Consider the following 17813-nt stretch of genomic DNA (forward strand, 5'->3'; position numbering starts at 1 on the left):
GGGATTCAGGCGATAATTTTGACAGCTAAAATTCACACTAACCGCTAACTTATTTGAAACAAATGCAGCATTTAAAATTATAAAGGGAAACCCAATTCAGACAAATTTACATATGGAATGAGATGTTTCAACCAGCACTTACAATCCCAAACATCATAGTACTATTATATATCACAAGATCATCCAAATCAATTCCATCATTTCTCTAACCTCTAGCCTTAAGCTCTGCAAGCCGCCTCGACAAATCATCCTCGTCAACCTTCTCCTCTGTCTTGGTCGACACAGCATGAGCACCAGGTTGTGGCAACCCAACAGAGACCTCCAAGCCATAGTCATCAGCAACTTGCTGCATCAAGCTGTTGACCTCACCTTCTGGTGTGGACAATGAAGTGGAACCGGCCATAGCACTCTCCATAAATTCTGCCTGGACCTCCATATTCACAAACTGCTTCTCAAATTGATCCATTGTCTCTGACATCTTCTGCAAATTGCCTGCAACAAAGGAAAAAAAAATCAAATTTCATCATATTCACATAAGAATTTATTTTAGACTAATATCTAGACAATCTTTTTACTTGGGGCCAATTTAGCCCAAAAGAGAATTGCCGAAAAATTGCCTCCCCCCCCCCTTCAATTTTACACTAAATTTTCGTGAATAACAATTTCTCCTAAAAGTTATTAGGATAAGGTGATCAGAATCTTAAAAAGATATTGACGGAGAAATAACCTGTGTTCAAGGAAGATTCGAGAGACTTGACGATATTAGCCATGGATTTATTAATGGTGGTCATCTTAGCCTGGGTATCGAGCCTGGCAACCACAGCATCGAGGCGCGACGCGAGGCGGAGGTAGTTCATCTGCTCAGTGCGCTTCCGAATGGCGTTCTCGGCGTAGATACGAGCTCCGTCCATGTTACCTTTCTCGATGGCCTTCTTGACCTTCAATTTCTCAGATTTCTCGTCCTTCTCGCACTTCCTGGCCTGGCGCTGCAGGGATTTGGACGTGAATTTTAGTTCCATGATCTGGTGCAGGAGCTTCTCGGTGTTTCCCATGGCTAGAGTCTTAGTTGTTCGCAGAGAAAGATTTGACCTTTAAGGGTTGAAGATTTTCTTTTGCTGTCTTTCTCCTTTTCTTTCTTCGTTAGGAATTAGGGAAAACGGGACGAAAGCACCAAAAGCCGCGTAAAGGGCGGACCGTCAACAAAATTTCCTTTTTCTTCCTAAATAAGCATCCAACATTGTGCAACTACAGAGCCGTATCATATAATATATTAAATTATACCGTACTCACTATTGAAAATATATATTTACTAAAAATTTAATTCAAAATTAATTTGTATGTAGAGTGATCAAAGATTTATGAATATATATTTACCAAAAAAAATTATGAATGTATCCATCATATTTGGTTCAATTATAAATATGTGATTTATTTTTAAATTTTTTATTTAGAAATTTTGTATAAAAATATGAAACAAAAATAACACCCTTATTATATTATAATATGGGTAAATATTTGATACACTAGTAGTACTATTTTTATTCCATAAATAATTTTAAAAAATTGTTTAATATTTTTTTAAAATTTATTTTTTAATATTTTACTATATACTTGTCAATTTCCAAACCTTATGGAGTTTAAAAATTTCACTAATAGGCTATAAAATATTTTTCCTTATAATATTATTTTTCTTTGTTTTTTAATAATTTTTGATCAAATTTATATTAAGGGGACTCATGAAACCAAATCTATTAGTTACATTATATCGTATTAGATTATAGCATAACCATAATATAGATGGAAAGAGTTTATGTAATAAAAATATGGATTAAATATAAAATTAGTACTCAGACTTGTCTATTTCTCCAAAATTGATATTTATAATTTTTTTATTCTTGATTGGTACCCAAATTTTTTTCCTGTTAAGAAAATTGATATTCGGGTCTAACGTTAAATTTAGGACACTTGGTACTCTAAAATGAAGACACATGGCAATGATGATGTCAGAATTTAAAAAATAAATTTAAAAATTTAAAATATATAATAATATAAAAAATCAAAATATATAAAACTAGAAAAATTGTTCAAAAAAAAATCTATATCCAAATAAGCCCTGCTCATTACGTTCATTGAATCATCTTCCTCTTACATTTTCTCATATCTACAATTGAACTCCCATTCACTAGATGGATTTAGGGTGGTCTACAAAGGGCTATCGTATGAGAATATGAAAACTGCAGTGATTTTTTTTCCAAAAACATTAAGGGTAAATATGATTCATTTGTTGAACTTACCATCATCAATCAGCTACATATTTTCCCCTTATTAGGTAACTTTTATATTTATTGGAGGAATCAAAATATGGGAAGAAGATGAATATTCTGATGGTGTTATTCGTCGGAGAAGATGCTGCAATCTAACCATGATGATAAAAGGAAAAAGTTCTTTTTTTTTTCAGAAAAGGGGAAAATGAAAAAAAAAATTGTCTACTTTTTCAATTTAGTTAAATTAAAATTTTGTAAAATATTTATTTATTTGCTTTCTTCCCCATTAAGAAAAATTCCATTCTCAACAGTATTTGGATAATAAAAGGTTAGTGTCGTTTTGGTAAAACTTATCTAGCCTTAACTAATAAATCATGGTCCACTCATGACACATGATAAGAGGAAAAGTAGAAAAGTATTGGAAAGATAGACCGGATTTGAGCTTCAGCAGAATCGAGATGGGGTTGGTCTGAACAGGCAGCTTGTCGGTGTGCCAATTGCAATAGATGGCAACTTGCAAGTATTAATCTCAAAAAAATTGTAAAAAATCTACCTTGAAAAACAATTGGCAACCTTTGTAGAAGATGGGTTTTTTTTTTTGTTTAAAAAGAACTTAAAATTGAAGTATAAAATAGGTTTAAACAATTATTTTTGCATCTGGATGAGAAAAATTGGTGGGTGGGAGTTGTTTGCAAGGATTTTTAGAAAAAAAAAGTGAAAGGAAAGAAGAGAAGAAGGGGAAGGAAATCTCGTCGTCGCCATAGCCGTCATATTAGTAGAATAGGAAAGAAGAGGACAAGGGAATCTCCACGCAACTTTGGTGTCGTCGTTGGTCGGATAACTAACTGGAGGAGGCCAGATGGTGGCCTAGCAGTGGTGTAGAAGCAGCTAGGGTAGGAGAAAGAAAAAGAAGAAGAGAAAAAGGAGAGGAAAAGAGGGAAAATAAAAAAGAGGTACAAGTAGCCATCCATGGGGCACCGCACGATTGGCCAATGCTGCCACATCAACAAAAAATTAATAATGTTAGGCTGAGATACCAATATAGTTAAGGAAAAAAAAGTTCAGGTACCAATGTGGGACAAAAGAAAGTTATAAGTACCAATCTAAGAGAAATAGATAAGTTCGGGTATTAATTTTATATTTAACTTTAAACATATTTATTAAAATTTATATATAAATTAAATAATTGTGTTGAAATAATAAAATTAAATTGTAACAGCCTCTAACCCCAAACCGTCGTTAGAACAGGGTTACGAGGTATTACCGGACATATCAGACAACTTACGAATAATTCACAAATAAAATAACATTCATAGTATAATTTAATAACTAAGTCCCTATAATAAACTCTCGAAGTCTAAAACATGTATCAAAAATGAAACGGGACTCGTTCAAGTACTTCGGAAATTATTTTTTTATATAAATTTCGACAGGATTTCTGCTTTTTTTTTTACATAAAACTCCCTGCAATTAAAACCGTATCCATTTCAAACATAACCAATTCAACCAACTCATCTCACATGCTCATTTTCTATTCTAAATACCTTCTGATCAAACTCAATCAATATAATGTCAATTTAAATATATCAATGTACTAATTAAATTGAAATGGATAAACTTCTTTCATTATAATTCTTAGACTTGTAATACTAACATTTTTGACCATTTATATTCAAAACATAATAACCTTTATACACATTCTATGTATATGCCACATTACCAAAAGAAAATATGCATCACCAAAAGTCTGCTGAAGTCTAGTTTGGCTTTGGATGCTGGTTTAGTACTTAACTTCTACAACCTTTCACATATGCCATGTCATTCAAATTTAGTTTTATCAGTAAATTTATTTCATTTGTCCCTATTAACTTGACTCGGACTCGGCGGATACACGGATTTCAACCAACACACCAATACGGCACATTGTGCCTTAACGGTACACAGTACCTAAATAGTAATCAGTAACGGTAGCAGTAACAGTAACGGTAGTGCTGAATCTATAACAGTAACGGTAACAATATTCGACACACAAAGTGTCGAATCGGTAACAGCAACAATAACAGTAGTCGGCACATAAGTGCCTGATCAGTAAGCCGGCAAAAATTTGTACTCTTCCATATCCTATGACATGCTAACTATATCCAACTAGCCCGACTAGTTAATAGGCTATTTAATTTACTTTTCAGTACAATTTCCATCTCAGTTCAGTATCAAATATAATTCCTTATTTCAATCAGTTTTATAGTATTGCAGTAATTCATTACTTCAGTAATTTCACAGTTCAATGCAGTACACATAACAATATTCAATAACTTCACAATTCAATTCAGTACTCAAAACAATATTCAATATTCCATAGTTCAGTTCAGTATCAGTCTCAATTTCAGTACCCAATCATAAATTTATCATTTTACTAAACACTTACCTTAAAATACTTACCACACATAATTAGTAAATTAAACACATAATAATAATAATGTTTGAATTATAGTGATACAAACCAGAATTCTCTTCGGATTTAATCATCGACGATCTTTTCTTTTCTTTTTTGGGCCGATACTTCAGGCTCGATATTAGTAATTAAACTTCAATCTTTAAAATCTTAATTTTCCCTTTCTTCTTTCTTTCCTTTTTCTTTCATGCTCTGTTTCGAAATGGCCTCTGTTACTTTTAGCTTTGTTTTCTTTTGTTTTATGTTTCATTTACTTTATTTTATATTTAAGTTAATTAATAATTATAAAATATCTATTTTAATGACAAATATAATTAATACATTTGTACCATATCATTACCTTACATTTTTCTTAATCTAACTAATTTATCAAATAAATTTTTTTATAATATAATAATTTAATTAATAAGTATCTTTTACTTAAAATTTAAGGAAATATATACAATTATATTACAAATGTACAAATACATATATTACACATGTATTTTATCATATCCATACAATTGGCATATTTTGATTTATTTAATAATATAATATCATTATAATTTAATTATCATAAATTCATATAATATAAATTATATTTAAATATAATTAATTATATAATTAAAACAAATAAAATCTTAGATTTTATTCCCTTTATGCCGCCTCAACTATGCTAAATGGCTTAATTGTCATTTTAGCCCTTTTTACTTTCTTTTAATCTATAATTAGACTTTCACTTTTTATTCAATTTGATCCTTTTTCCTAATTACTTTAAATTAAGCTAGATTCACTAAATAAAAATCTAATTAAACACACTATTAGACTCATAATTACTCCTAATAATTATTTACTAACTCGGTTTACTAAGACAGAATCCCGATAACACACTTTTCTGATGCCTACGGATTTTGGGTCGTTATATAAATCCTTAAAAATTATTATGTTTAAAATCTCATAATGATCCATTTTTAATGAATTTATATAAAAATATAAAAAGATAAAAATACCCTAAAACAATATAACTTACTTTATATATATTAATGATATTTTAGTAAATTTTCAATTAAATTGATATTAAATTAATCTGTGACATTTTATAAAATATTTAAATAAAAGTACAAATATATAATAAAATATAATCCATTTATCTACTTATATAATTAGAAAATTAATGCTTCAAAAAAATTATAAAAATAATTAATTTTACTTGGATTTATAAATGATTATATTAAATATTAAATATTAATATTTCATCTTTAGGTTAGCAGTACAAAACAAGCTTATGCTACGAAAAACCTTTCATTACAATAACTTAAGAAACAAGTTTTAGATAATCTTTCACAATTGGTTTTCTTTTTCTTTTCTTTTTTTGTTCAAATGTTTTGATCCAATTTAATAAATAGAAACATGGGGTTATGATGGTGTCTACAAATTATAGACGGTATCTAAAGTCAAACTAGCAAAGTAGTACATACCAATACCACCAAGGATATCTATTATCATTTTTCTTCTTTTACATCTTTCTCTGGATGGTAGTAGGGAATTTTTATTTTTTATTTTTTATAATTGGGAAGGAGAACGAAATTATTTGAGATTGAACTTAAATTTTCATATTTACGGCATAAAAATTATCATAAGAGGTTGTTAGCTTTTTTGCAGGAATTTATATTGCTATTAAACAAACGTATTTTAACGTTTATTCTGATTGTGGACGTGATTAATTGCGATGAATATCAGTGACGACAGTACCATGCAATTCTAAAAATTCTACTTCAGGGTTTTATCAAAATGTTTCAGAAAAATAAAAATGAATCTTTAACAATCAAAAGAAAACTATATACAATGCAAGCAGAAGTCACAGGCAGTAATTCCTTCTGAAAAACCCTACAAATCGAAACTTCATACAATCAGCCATGGATTCTGATCCTATCTTTTGTTGGATAATCATCACCCAATTCACACAATCTCATGAGTCAGATTTACAGTTTTCAGCCTTGAATGGATGATGAATTTCCAAATTCCAACGAGGAAAAAAACCCTCAATTATCTCCATGCATCAATAAAACATCCAGTCCTTCAAGCCGCATGAGATAAGGAGCTTCGAGAACTCCCATATCGATCACTTTTCCTGGAGCTTCTCCCTAAACGGCCGCTGACTTGACGAGCATATCGCACAACAGCCTTAGCCCATCGCTTGATCTCAGCCTTGAACTTGTTGGAATCTAGCTCGTCTAATGATGATACTGCAGGTTCCATCGAAACCTCCATGAAGGAGAAACATCGGTTAAAGCTTCCCCGCTTCGTGGTACTGCTACTACTACCAACGTCGCCGTTGTCCAAGCCAACTGTTGTCTTCACAGACATGGTTATCTACGTCCTATTGGGGCCGACAAAGAATGTTGCAAATGATTCCTAAAACTAAAAAATAAAACAATTTATATGTACAAGTATGGGGTATTAAACTTTGATAAGTAACACGGCATTGCACAATTGACTAGACTTTTCAACTTTCTTGCAGCCAGAGTCCTATAAAACTTTGGTCCATCTATTTAAACGTGTTGAGTCTAGTGAACATTTTAACATTAATGAAACAGTAAAATCATCCTATATGATTAGAAAATATGTTATGTTTAACCAACCGAAAAAAAAAACACAATGGCATTTTCATAAAAAAATTTCAACTTAAGCCTAGTTTGATTAATTTATGCAGTACTAGTTTTGAAATTTTTGATTGCAGATTAATGGTTACTAATTCTTAATAAAATGGGTTTCCTGATAACTATGGGTTTAAATTGAAATTTTCTGTACATTGGGAATAATTATATGGTAGGCTTGGTCACCAAATCACTTTGATTAGTAGTTATATTACTTAATCCAATTGATACCAACAACTCATGCATAATTGAGAAGTCAAATCTTCAACAAATGCAATTTAAAGGTTGTTGAGGGTACCTTTTCTAAATTTAACAAAATTTAACCTGTAAAAATGTAAATTAAAACTTGCACTTTTATGGATTCCCCCCCCCCCTTTTTTTCTCTTAATTTTAATAATCATGAATGCTTCAACTAACTTTGTTTGGAACCTGCCATTATACTAACCAATGCTTTCTGAAAATATTCTTTACAGTCACCTACCAGTCCTAAATATCCCAATCAAACACAATTATCTTGCTGAGAACCCGAGTCAGATACAATGCATGTTATTGTATTCTTGCTACGACAAAACAATCCCGGCATGCAAATAGAAGGGACTGCTGAAAAATTAAGATACTATTTACCTAAATTTTAATACATTCATGCTTTTATTTTTCACATTGTACTTATTTCCATATTATAGCTGCACCAAGACTACATTCTGGAATAGTTTATACTTTTCTTCAGCAAGTTGTTTTACTTGTTATGTATGTTTTTTGTATTAAAGTATTGCCTACGAAAGATCAATGATGAATGTTCAAGTTTCGATTAATCAATCAATTCATGATTGTTTTGGTTTCGAGAACTTCCTTGCCCTGGTTCATTTTCGTTCTTTGTTTCACTTGATCCTGACATTAGCATTCTACTTTCTGGTTTTTATGGCTCATCCTTTTGTTGTATACTTCACAATCAACAGAAACTTAAAAAGTTTTACTGCTGCAGGATTATCTTGAAAAGGTGATAATAGTTGGCTATAAAATTGCGATGGCAGAAGCAAATGTCTCAATATCAGGGGGAAATTAAAGGGCTAAATAGCTCCAAATCTCTGTTGTTTCAAAATCTATCTAGATATAAAATTTCAACAACTCAGTTCAAACCATGAAAAATAAGACAAATTCAAAAAAGGAGTAAAAAAATGTCTGGGGCAATGAAAATAGCAGAGCTCATACAACCTGAAAGGTCTAGCTCACTTCCAGCCACGAACCTTCAATGCTTGCCTGTTCCTCTTCTTAACACCAGACTTGGCTACCTTTAGACTCCTGTGCACAGCACTCAACCTAGCAAGGGCTGCTTTTGTTAAATCTGGCCTGTAGTAGTTGTCTGTCACCTGAAATGTTGGAGAAGCCACTTAATTATAAAAACCGACTAGAAAAGCACCTAAAACTAGATTATCTGAATATCTGGATATCATAGAAAGATACACTAACAAAATCTCAGAATATCATTGAAAATCTATAGTAATAACAGCACAAAAACAGTGCACACTTGGCAAGTTCACACGGTAAAGTTCAGCATAAATATACACATTATTGCCCAAAGCTAGCAACATAAGCATTGAAATGACATTTTGTAACATTCAAAGCTCAGAAGCCAAGCGTAACAAGTAAATTTCATAGAAGAACCCAACAAATAGATCCTTCTTACATGTTATTGCTTCATCACTGCAAGATCTTCCAGGAAAATTTATGCTTGAATGGCAAGTAACTACACCTTTAGACAGACAAATCATTATTTAACCAAGAAATCCAACAAATTTTACTGGTTCATAGACTACACATTAGATAAAAAAAGCCAAAATAAAAAAGGCTTCCAACATGATCTTAGACAAACAATTTCTTTCCCCACACAAGACAACCTCATCATTAGCAAATTACCAATAGCAAACCCAACAAAAGAGTAGAGAAATGAGTTTCAGAAAACACTAAATATTTACCTGGTTTTTGACCGCCTTGGCCATCCTGGGGAACTCCTTTTTCATAAAGGACTCGTGAAGCAAGGCCGAAGGCTTGTTCTGCTTCTTAGTCTTGGTGGTTGCTAGCAGCACAGACTGGTCTTTGCCCCCACTTTGAATGGTGACTGTTTTCTTGTTTGCCAACCCTAAAATTACAGAGTAACTCAATTAAAAAACAAAACGTACAAAAATGTGCAGAACATGAGAAACGGAGGGGATAAAATACAATATACTAGAAAAACATCATAGCTTGTTAGTCATAAATTATATCTTCTCCGATCCTGACCATTCGGAAGATAAAAATAATAATTTTATTCTACATTTCGTTAAGAGTTTTAAATCAATTAGGATTCCCCTGAAAATCCTAGAATGTACTCAGATTAAGGAAAAATCCATTCAAGTTTTCTAGAAACCAGATCCAATTCTAAGAAATACCCAATATTTCCTTTCACGTTTCCTCGATAACTACGAATTCATATATAAATAAGCTGCTGCTGCACATGCAGAAAATACCATTTCTGCCTCACTTCTAAAGAAACGAAAAAGAAATGAAACAGAAAATAAAACTTCAGATCAAATATCCTCAAATGAAAAATAATAGTAAAAAAAATGAAACTTTTGGATCAAAAGAATACCAGAGTGTTTGTAGGAGTGGAGGTTGTAGAGATTGTTGGGCTCTTTGCTGAACTGAAGGCTAGCAGTTCCTCTTCCAAACTGCCTCACCAAAAAGCAATTGTTCTTCTTCACTACCTCCCAAATCAACTGTCCGGGAACTGCCGCCATCTCTCTTTTCCCTGCACCTAACTGCAACAGATGCACTCAGTAAGATTAAAATCCTCCAAACAGACCAAATATCTGTATTGAGCTAAGAAAAAAAAAGAGAACCTTAGGGTTTATATATAATAAGAGGTCGGAAGCGGCAGACTGAAACTCGCAAATTTAACAAATATATATGGCCTACAGACTCTAGGGTTTTTACAGTTCCTTTTTAGGTTTGTTTTTGGGCTTTTTGTAGCCCAATTACTCATCAGATTTGGGAATTTTTACTCACACTTTTTTTACTCCTTAAAATTTGTTAGTGAGATATAAAAAATTTCTCAGTACAATACTTTTTTTTTTCATTCACATAGTGATTGTACCTAGTATATATATATATTCTATTTTCTTCTTAAATTTTTATTGCAAAACACTTTTAATCTAATTTTCTAGTGAATTCAATGTTCTAAGCATTTCAATCTTTTATTTGTTCTTTGTATCTATTCTTTTTATTACTAAAATAATTTTGTTTCGTTTATTTATCAATTCATATTTTAGAAAATAAAAATTAAGGATGTTTAAGACCTAAAAATATAATATTTAAAAAATTAGATATTAGCTGAGTGCAAAGTAATTGGAGTGAAGCAAAACGCCTAGTAAACCTTAAATTTTTTCTTAATTAAATAATCCTTTTTTATATATTAAATAGAGTATTTAATTTTAATTGAAACCAAAATTACTTCTATTGCATTAGTAATTTAACATGAAATTTGTTTATAATTTGGGGATTAAATTTTCTCCTCAAAAGTTATATGCTTTCAATTAAAATCAAATGATAATTTTTAAAAAAAAGTGTATAAAAGCTTGCATTAACAAAATATACTAATTTAAAAGCTTTTTTAGTATGTTAACCGAAAACGATAATATTAAGCAAAGTTCAGAAAGGGAAGTAGGAATAAATTAACAAAGTCCCAGATGCAAAAAAAGAAAGAAAAAACAAGTAGCACAAACAAAAATTTAGGTTAGTAGGGCACTAATCAACCTGAAATTTATGAATTAAAATTAAAGGAAAAAAAAAAACCAATATCAGGTCATGGATATTACCTCCTTTACACCCAAACTCATGTTACATTTTTCATATATACAAAGCCAGGAAAGCCTTCTTGATCTTTATCGTCCTTCATTCATACTCCTACCAGTTTTCCTTTTTCTACAACAAATTCAATGCAATTTTTCAATTGTACAACGGGGTTTGTTTTACCTGTGGAGAGAATGAATGCAAGCAAGCTGCGGCAATAGTTTTAAAATGAATCAGCCACCACTTTCACAACACGATGGATCACCACCAACTCATGGATTGCGAGATGTTAGAGGCCGGTGTGTTAGCCGTGCTGAGCCGTTCACTGCTTCATTTATCCTACTGAATACTAACTTTATAGGAACACAAGCTATTACAGGACCCTTGGGCTTCCCTGTTACCGGTTTCCTGTCACCTACACCTATCTTCTGACCAGTCAATGAAGACAGCTTCCGAGTCTTCTTAGACAATAGTCCAGATTTCTTTGCTTTTGTTGATTTACATGGCGGGAAATGTGATTGCAGTTTCATATGCTTTCTAGGAACTCGTCCACCTGCTGATTTTCTCTTTACTAAATGACCAATTTCAGACTTTTCGGTGCCCTTAATAGGGGCTTCACAAGTCAGATTGCCATAGTGATCATCACTCAAAACTTTAACCATTAGAGGGTGACCAATTATGGCTTTTCCATTCAGCTTACTCATGAGGGAAACTAATGGAACATGCTGTGGCCGGTAGTTAGCTTTCACCTCAATCTTAACATTGTATAATGATGAATCCACAGAATAAGCTTTGCCCGGAAAATCCTTCATCTGATATCTGGAGTGAACAGTATAACGAGACTGACGGTATGGAAGTGACCTTTGAGGGCTCAGCGACTCATCAGGTAGTATTTTTACTTCTGCTATTTCCCCTCTCACACGAGGCTCCTGGGGTATGGACTTCAAGTCCTGCAAACCATCAAGCTGCACTTGAACAGCTGACTTGGACTTGGATTGCAAGCTGCAAGTGTATGGAGCAACTGATCCACCATCAACACCACCATTGCAATCAACTTTTTGATAGGAACCCTGAGACAATCCATTCAAACGCTCTATACCTGCCACAGAAGCATTTGGTTCATCATCTGCGATTAGATATTTTCTTGAGTCGTGTATTTGATTTTTACTTATTTGTCTAGATTTCCTCTTTCCTTTCAACTGCCACTCTGCAGTTCCTTTCTCTATCCTCTGGCTAATACTAGTTGTATAAACATCCACTGATCTGGTACAGACAGACTCATTACGTCCCTCAATTTCAGCTTGCTTCCCCAAATCACCAACTTCAGGCATCTCAGATGAACAAGATACAAATATTGGAGAGAAATCTGTCAGAAACAAATGATTAATCAGTAGCAGTAGGAAAAGCTCAAAATTTCTACAGCTGCAAAAATAAAAGAGAGTAGTGCTGGAAGAGCATGCATGCATCTAGTTATACCACAAACTGGAACTTTTACAAGAAAAATCCATAAAATGAAATATTACCAGAATTAACCATGTGCTTAGATTGACATAATAGTAAAGATGATGATGATGATGAAAAATAACAACATAGTCCATGCAGAAGCAATCAGGCATATCAAATTCTATTGGTTGAGAAAGAAACAAATTCCAGTAGAAAAGGTGCATGATAAAATAAGGAAAAGAGTTCTTTAGAAAAGAGAGAATCTCATTTCTTTACTCTATTTCAACTTAGTCTTCAGGCAAATAGTGGCTCAAAAAGAACTAGCAGGATCATTCAAGTTATTGGTCCAAATTATGCCCTTAATGCCGATGCAGTTTTTAAATTCATCACCCTTTGATAGAGTGAGAGCATAAAAATCAATGCGTTAAACTTCCAATCCTATTAAATACCAACTTACAGAATTCTCATGGGTACAAAATACCCTCAAACCCAAAGAAGATTAAGTCAGCTAATCTCCAATGATATCAGTAAACAGAAGCAACAGTTTACATTCGTATCCATGGCATCTAATCCTCAGCTCAGTTAGTCATACAACAGGCTACTGCTGATTGGTCCAATTTGCTAGTTAACCAACACCCTCAGTATCAGAACAAATTGTTACTAGAAAAAATATATATGCATTAGTATTTCTGAAATCACATATGGATAGAGTTAGCTGCTTCTAGTCTGGATACTCATCCTTCATTGTTTCTTAAAGCATCAACTTCATGTCGTGCCAGGGCAGCGCAGCTGTCCTCAAGTCATCAGGTCACTAAATATTGCCTGCAGTTGATTAGTTATGGCTATTTAGAAGCCCTAAAGAGTCTAACAAGATGGATTCGAGCTATAGTTTGGTTGGTGAACAAACCTGACTAGACCTGTTGGCAAAACAGTTGGCCCGCAAATGATCACCACAACCAAAAATAAACATGTGTCCGTGTCCATGTAGTATGCATATTAATAGACAAAATCATGCAAACACAAAAAATGAGTTATGTAGTTCTCAAAGATAGAATATATAAATGTTATTATTTATTAAGACCAGAGTAACTCATAACTCACCACAAGCCACAATTAAAGCTAAATGCGGAGAGAATATCTTAATGCTCAGTTTGGGAACATGAATTTGAAAATTTTGATTTGGATTTCATTTCTTACATAAATGGCAAGAATGAAGTGCATACATTATGGACAAATTAGTTGGAATTCAATATAAAAATGGTTTGAAAAGTACAAAAATTTGAATTTGTTAAATCCAAAATTATTTTAAGAATTTCAGATTCACTATTAACTAGACATCTAACAAATCCATGGATTTGAGAAATAATCATTAAGACAAAAACAATATTCTGAAACATATGATGAACAAGGTAAATTATTTAACAAGACAATCAACAACAACCTAAATTACACATCAGCTGCAACAACACCACACCCCACCCTCCAAAAAAAAAATAACACAAAAGAAGCATAAATAAAATCCTTAATACAAGCACAGTTAATGAAAGCAGAAGATTATGTTTATGCACACAAGAATGATGCAGTCCTAATTAGAAATGCTACAGTTTATAAATGTTTAATTCAAGAATACCTGCAGATGGTTTATCTTCTCCAACAAATGGCACATCAAATAGCCTGCTAGAAGATTCATTCTCAGCTAACCCTGGTGTGCTGGAAATTTCTCTCTCTTTTGTCTTATTATTAGTTAAAGATGCATCAACATCAGCATCAGCAGCATGTTCAGCAGCATTTAAGGAGATGCCATTCTCGCATGAAACTCCAGTACTATCTGAGTTGTTACTATTGTTGTTGTCGTTGTTAATTACTGCAGGTGCACTTTTGGGTGATTCATTAGAATCTATTCCAGAAACCTTGCTGTCAGAAAGTCCCCTAAGGGGCGAACCACTTGAGCTTGGAATTTCATCACAAACTGGAACTGACACAACAGCTGTACTCTCCAAAACCTTGGTTAATGGTCGGCGACGGTTTTTCCTTTTCAGGAATTCATGAACATTTGCCACTTGAGATCTCTTTCTTTTCAGTGATAATGAATGATTTCTGCTACCATTCATTGGACCTCCATTAGACAAGCAATGTCCAGAATTTGGTCCGTAGAATGAACCATTATCTTGTTGAACTAGCTCGGGTGCCCCTGCAGCCTGTGATTTTCTTTTTGGTCCTACACCCATACCTAGATCCTCAAGTCCTCTCATGCGCTTGATTCTTTCAGATCCATCATCCTCAGAATCATTTGGGGTTTTTCTTCTCTTGATCAGCTTAGAGTGCCCCTTAGTACCATTAATGTGATTAGGCTCTTCAAAGGATATGCCAGACTGTGATAATTCTGGAGCTGAATCTGAGTTATCCTCAGATTCACTCATTTCATCAGATGTATCCTCATTTTCTTTCCCAGAATGTGACATGGTTGTTGGTGATTCTCTGGCCAAACTACCCTGGTCACCACCAGAATTATCTTTTCTAGAGAAATAACCTGGATGATCCTTCCCTAAACGTGAACTCTCAATCTCAAGAGCGTGAAGAATAGCATCTTCTCTTCGAGCATATTTCACTGCTTTCTTGCTAGAATTTGCTGCTGAAGCCTTTGCTTTCTCAATACATTCATTATATTCTCCACAACGGAAGGCCTTCACCCTCTTGGACTTTTCAAGATTATACCAGTCCCTAAAACCAAAAAAGAAAGAAATATAGTAAAAAAAAAGTAATAAAACTAGCTCCAAGCACAGTAATCTCTTTCTACGTGGTGATGATCATTTGAGCAACATATTGTAGCCTTCAAAGATGAATCTTTCTGAAGAAATCTTTTATTTAATGGAAGGAGGATTCAATCATTTAGAAATTGGAAGAAGAAAAATGCAGCAGCAGCAGTGTTTTACTCATAAATCATAAAGCATGGAACAAGGTCTAAAGAAATATGATGGGGATATAAAGGTAAAACCCTCAACCTAATTAATTTGTCATTATCTAGAAAGGAAAAAAACAGTCATATATTCAAAACCACAATTGTGACAAGTTATGGTTACAACCTCTACTACAGTGTGACAGAACAAACACTCAACTACTGAACTGATTAAGAAATTTATCTTCAGAGAACCAATGCCTATTAGCTACAACATTTATAAATGGCTATTAGAGAGTAAAATTCATAAAATCAGCAATGCTAAATGACAAAAACTTTGTCTCAAGTCACCAAAAGCTAAATTTTTGACTAGTAAAAAAGGAGACACACAAGATTTTATTCAAAAGACAGTACCTCATGAGTTAAATGGTTCTCTAAAAGCACAAACATCAAGCTTAATGCAACAGAACCATGTATACTCCACTTTCTACCCTATGTTACCACCAAAACCATAGATACCAACATAAAAGTGCAAGATATGGGCTGTAACGACAAGCTTGCAATCTTCTCCTCAAAATGGAACCATATATAAATATATATTTTTGTGTGTGAAATATTTCCCCTTTTTTCAGCATGTTATTGATTAAGCAATATAAAAATGACAAAACTGTCAAAACTACTAAACAAATAAGCTTGAATATAAGAAAACTACTATAAAGAATCATAAATAGTAATGCAAGCTATTAAACCTCTTCAAATGAAATCTAAAAAGTTATTAAGAGATTAAAAAAAGGGGGCTCACACGCTTGCATCTTCACGACCAAGAAGCTTAACAGGGGTACCGGATCTTGGAGAAACCAAACAACCCTCGGAGAGCTCGTCAAGGCCCATAATCCGACCCGGCCACCAAGAACCGTTTCTGCGTCGGACCCAAACCAAGCCACCCACCGACGCATCAATGCCCTTTATGTTGGGCTCATCGGGGCTCCCCATCAGAAACCCCCTCCAGCAAAATCCTCCAAAGAAAATAAATGGTACAAAAAAAATCCGATCTTTCAAATTCAATCCTTAAACTCCGTTTTGAAGCAGACCCAATACTCTAAAACAGCCAAAATAATCGATTGCTTGAACAAATGTATACGCACTCGAAACCCTGAATTAAAAAAACAAAAATAATTAGAAATAAGAACAAAAAAACTTAATCCCACATGCAACTTAAAATCCAGAAAAAAAAATACAAACAAAGATGAGCCCATAAAAGAAAGTCGTAAAAGAGAGATTAAAAACCTAAGCTTGAAGGGGTTTATGAACGAAAAAGGATCTAAGTGTAGTGAAAGACAGACGCAGTTTAACAACCAAAAAGAAAAAAAAAAGATCTGGGGAAATTTTTTTTCTCTTATTCTGATTTGAAGATTAGTTTTTGGTTCCTTGCTCACTTTCCTTAAATAAATTTCCGTTTTTCTGGGCTTTTCTTGAAAGATTTCCGTGTGCATGTTCACTTTTTATCCATTTTTGGTCAAAGATTTTTACGGGCTTTTTTTTTTTTTTATTTGGCAAAATGTATGAGGAGAGTGAAAAGAGCGAGAGATAATGAGATTAATAGTGAAGAAGAGAGCCTTTGAGAAGAAAAACGCTGAAAGAAAGGCTTCTGCTTGGATCATCAAATAAAAATAAAAATAAGAAAACTTACCCTTTTTTTTCCTTGGCGTTTTGGGTTGAAGCTTGTGAGAGGAAAGATATTATATTAAGAAATAAAATATAAGAACTATTTTGGTAACTGTACGCACATTGGCATCATAGGAATCTTTCTAACCGTGGGATAAGATTTGTTCATTACAAATGAACAATCAAACGGTGGTGATTACATTTGAAGATGGCATGTAATTTAGATTAAATGATGGCCCAATATATTTATCAACACATTTATTAAATATAAAAATATATAATTTTGATTGAAATGGTAAAATTAAATATAAAAATATTATTTAAGTTGTGATGTATTTTATTAGATTTTATATAAAAAATGTAAAAAATAAGAATAAAAATATCTTCAATTAATATTTATTATCTTGTAAAATGATATTGTTTTTGATAATTTACAGTTAAAAAAAGAAAGAGTAGTGAAAATTACTACATAATTGCTAAAACTTATATACAAAATTTTAAAATTTATATAAAAAAACATAAATTACACATTTTTTTCTTTTACTAATGAATGTGGTACTTTAATAATTTTCAATTGAATTAATGTCTTATTAATCTATAACATCAATTTAGTTAAGAATTTTATAATAATT

At 32.7% G+C, this 17813-nt stretch overlaps 3 protein-coding genes and 1 non-coding gene across 7 annotated transcripts; all 4 read right to left on the reverse strand.

Moving 5' to 3' along the window:
• Window positions 1-52: 52 nt before the first annotated feature.
• On the reverse strand, window positions 53-1391 carry LOC107941017 (ESCRT-related protein CHMP1B). Its single transcript, XM_016874508.2, has 2 exons — window positions 728-1391; window positions 53-492 (listed from the first exon to the last, which is right to left on the reverse strand). Exons 1-2 carry the CDS (start codon window positions 1050-1052, stop codon window positions 206-208), a joined length of 612 nt encoding a protein of 203 aa, XP_016729997.1. The 5' UTR covers window positions 1053-1391; the 3' UTR covers window positions 53-205.
• A 6986-nt stretch (window positions 1392-8377) lies between these two features.
• LOC107941018 (60S ribosomal protein L28-1) lies at window positions 8378-10458 on the reverse strand. Of its 2 annotated transcripts, XM_016874511.2 has the most exons (4): window positions 10229-10458; window positions 9979-10147; window positions 9326-9489; window positions 8378-8719 (listed from the first exon to the last, which is right to left on the reverse strand). In XM_016874511.2, the coding sequence occupies exons 2-4, from the start codon at window positions 10124-10126 to the stop codon at window positions 8579-8581; spliced, it is 453 nt and encodes a 150-aa protein (XP_016730000.1). In that variant the 5' UTR covers window positions 10127-10147; window positions 10229-10458; the 3' UTR covers window positions 8378-8578. The 2 variants fall into 2 exon arrangements, with proteins under 2 accessions (XP_016730000.1, XP_040969418.1); XM_041113484.1 differs by lacking the exon at window positions 10229-10458 and having other exon boundaries at window positions 9979-10207.
• Window positions 8971-9060, reverse strand: LOC121230171 (small nucleolar RNA R24). Its single transcript, XR_005928122.1, has one exon. It is a non-coding gene; the product is annotated as a small nucleolar RNA R24 (small nucleolar RNA).
• Window positions 10459-11185: 727 nt separating the features above from the next.
• LOC107941020 (uncharacterized protein At1g51745) lies at window positions 11186-17294 on the reverse strand. Of its 3 annotated transcripts, none has more exons than XM_016874513.2 (4): window positions 17207-17294; window positions 16319-16669; window positions 14251-15341; window positions 11186-12543 (listed from the first exon to the last, which is right to left on the reverse strand). In XM_016874513.2, exons 2-4 carry the CDS (start codon window positions 16507-16509, stop codon window positions 11450-11452), a joined length of 2376 nt encoding a protein of 791 aa, XP_016730002.1. In that variant the 5' UTR covers window positions 16510-16669; window positions 17207-17294; the 3' UTR covers window positions 11186-11449. The 3 variants fall into 3 exon arrangements, with proteins under 3 accessions (XP_016730002.1, XP_040969417.1, XP_016730001.1); XM_041113483.1 differs by lacking the exon at window positions 17207-17294 and adding an exon at window positions 16953-17173; XM_016874512.2 differs by lacking the exon at window positions 17207-17294 and adding an exon at window positions 16804-17173.
• Window positions 17295-17813: the final 519 nt, after the last annotated feature.

The sequence above is a fragment of the Gossypium hirsutum genome, chromosome A05 (genome assembly GCF_007990345.1).
Source record: "Gossypium hirsutum isolate 1008001.06 chromosome A05, Gossypium_hirsutum_v2.1, whole genome shotgun sequence".
In the NCBI taxonomy this organism is placed as follows: domain Eukaryota; kingdom Viridiplantae; phylum Streptophyta; class Magnoliopsida; order Malvales; family Malvaceae; genus Gossypium; species Gossypium hirsutum.

What these genes read in the sequence shown, in the direction of transcription:
- LOC107941017 (XM_016874508.2), bottom strand. Translation starts at nt 1,052, where the DNA reads ATGGGAAACACCGAGAAGCTCCTGCACCAGATCATGGAACTAAAATTC. An exon ending in CGAATCTTCCTTGAACACAG is followed by an intron (nt 493 to 727) that starts GTTATTTCTCCG and finishes CCTTTGTTGCAG; the next exon opens with GCAATTTGCAGAAGATGTCA.
- LOC107941018 (XM_016874511.2), bottom strand. Translation starts at nt 10,126, where the DNA reads ATGGCGGCAGTTCCCGGACAGTTGATTTGGGAGGTAGTGAAGAAGAAC. An exon ending in CCACTCCTACAAACACTCTG is followed by an intron (nt 9,490 to 9,978) that starts GTATTCTTTTGA and finishes CTGTAATTTTAG; the next exon opens with GGTTGGCAAACAAGAAAACA. An exon ending in CCAAGGCGGTCAAAAACCAG is followed by an intron (nt 8,720 to 9,325) that starts GTAAATATTTAG and finishes CCAACATTTCAG; the next exon opens with GTGACAGACAACTACTACAG.
- LOC107941020 (XM_016874513.2), bottom strand. Translation starts at nt 16,509, where the DNA reads ATGGGGAGCCCCGATGAGCCCAACATAAAGGGCATTGATGCGTCGGTG. An exon ending in GGTCGTGAAGATGCAAGCGT is followed by an intron (nt 15,342 to 16,318) that starts GTGAGCCCCCTT and finishes TTTTGGTTTTAG; the next exon opens with GGACTGGTATAATCTTGAAA. An exon ending in AGAAGATAAACCATCTGCAG is followed by an intron (nt 12,544 to 14,250) that starts GTATTCTTGAAT and finishes TGTTTCTGACAG; the next exon opens with ATTTCTCTCCAATATTTGTA.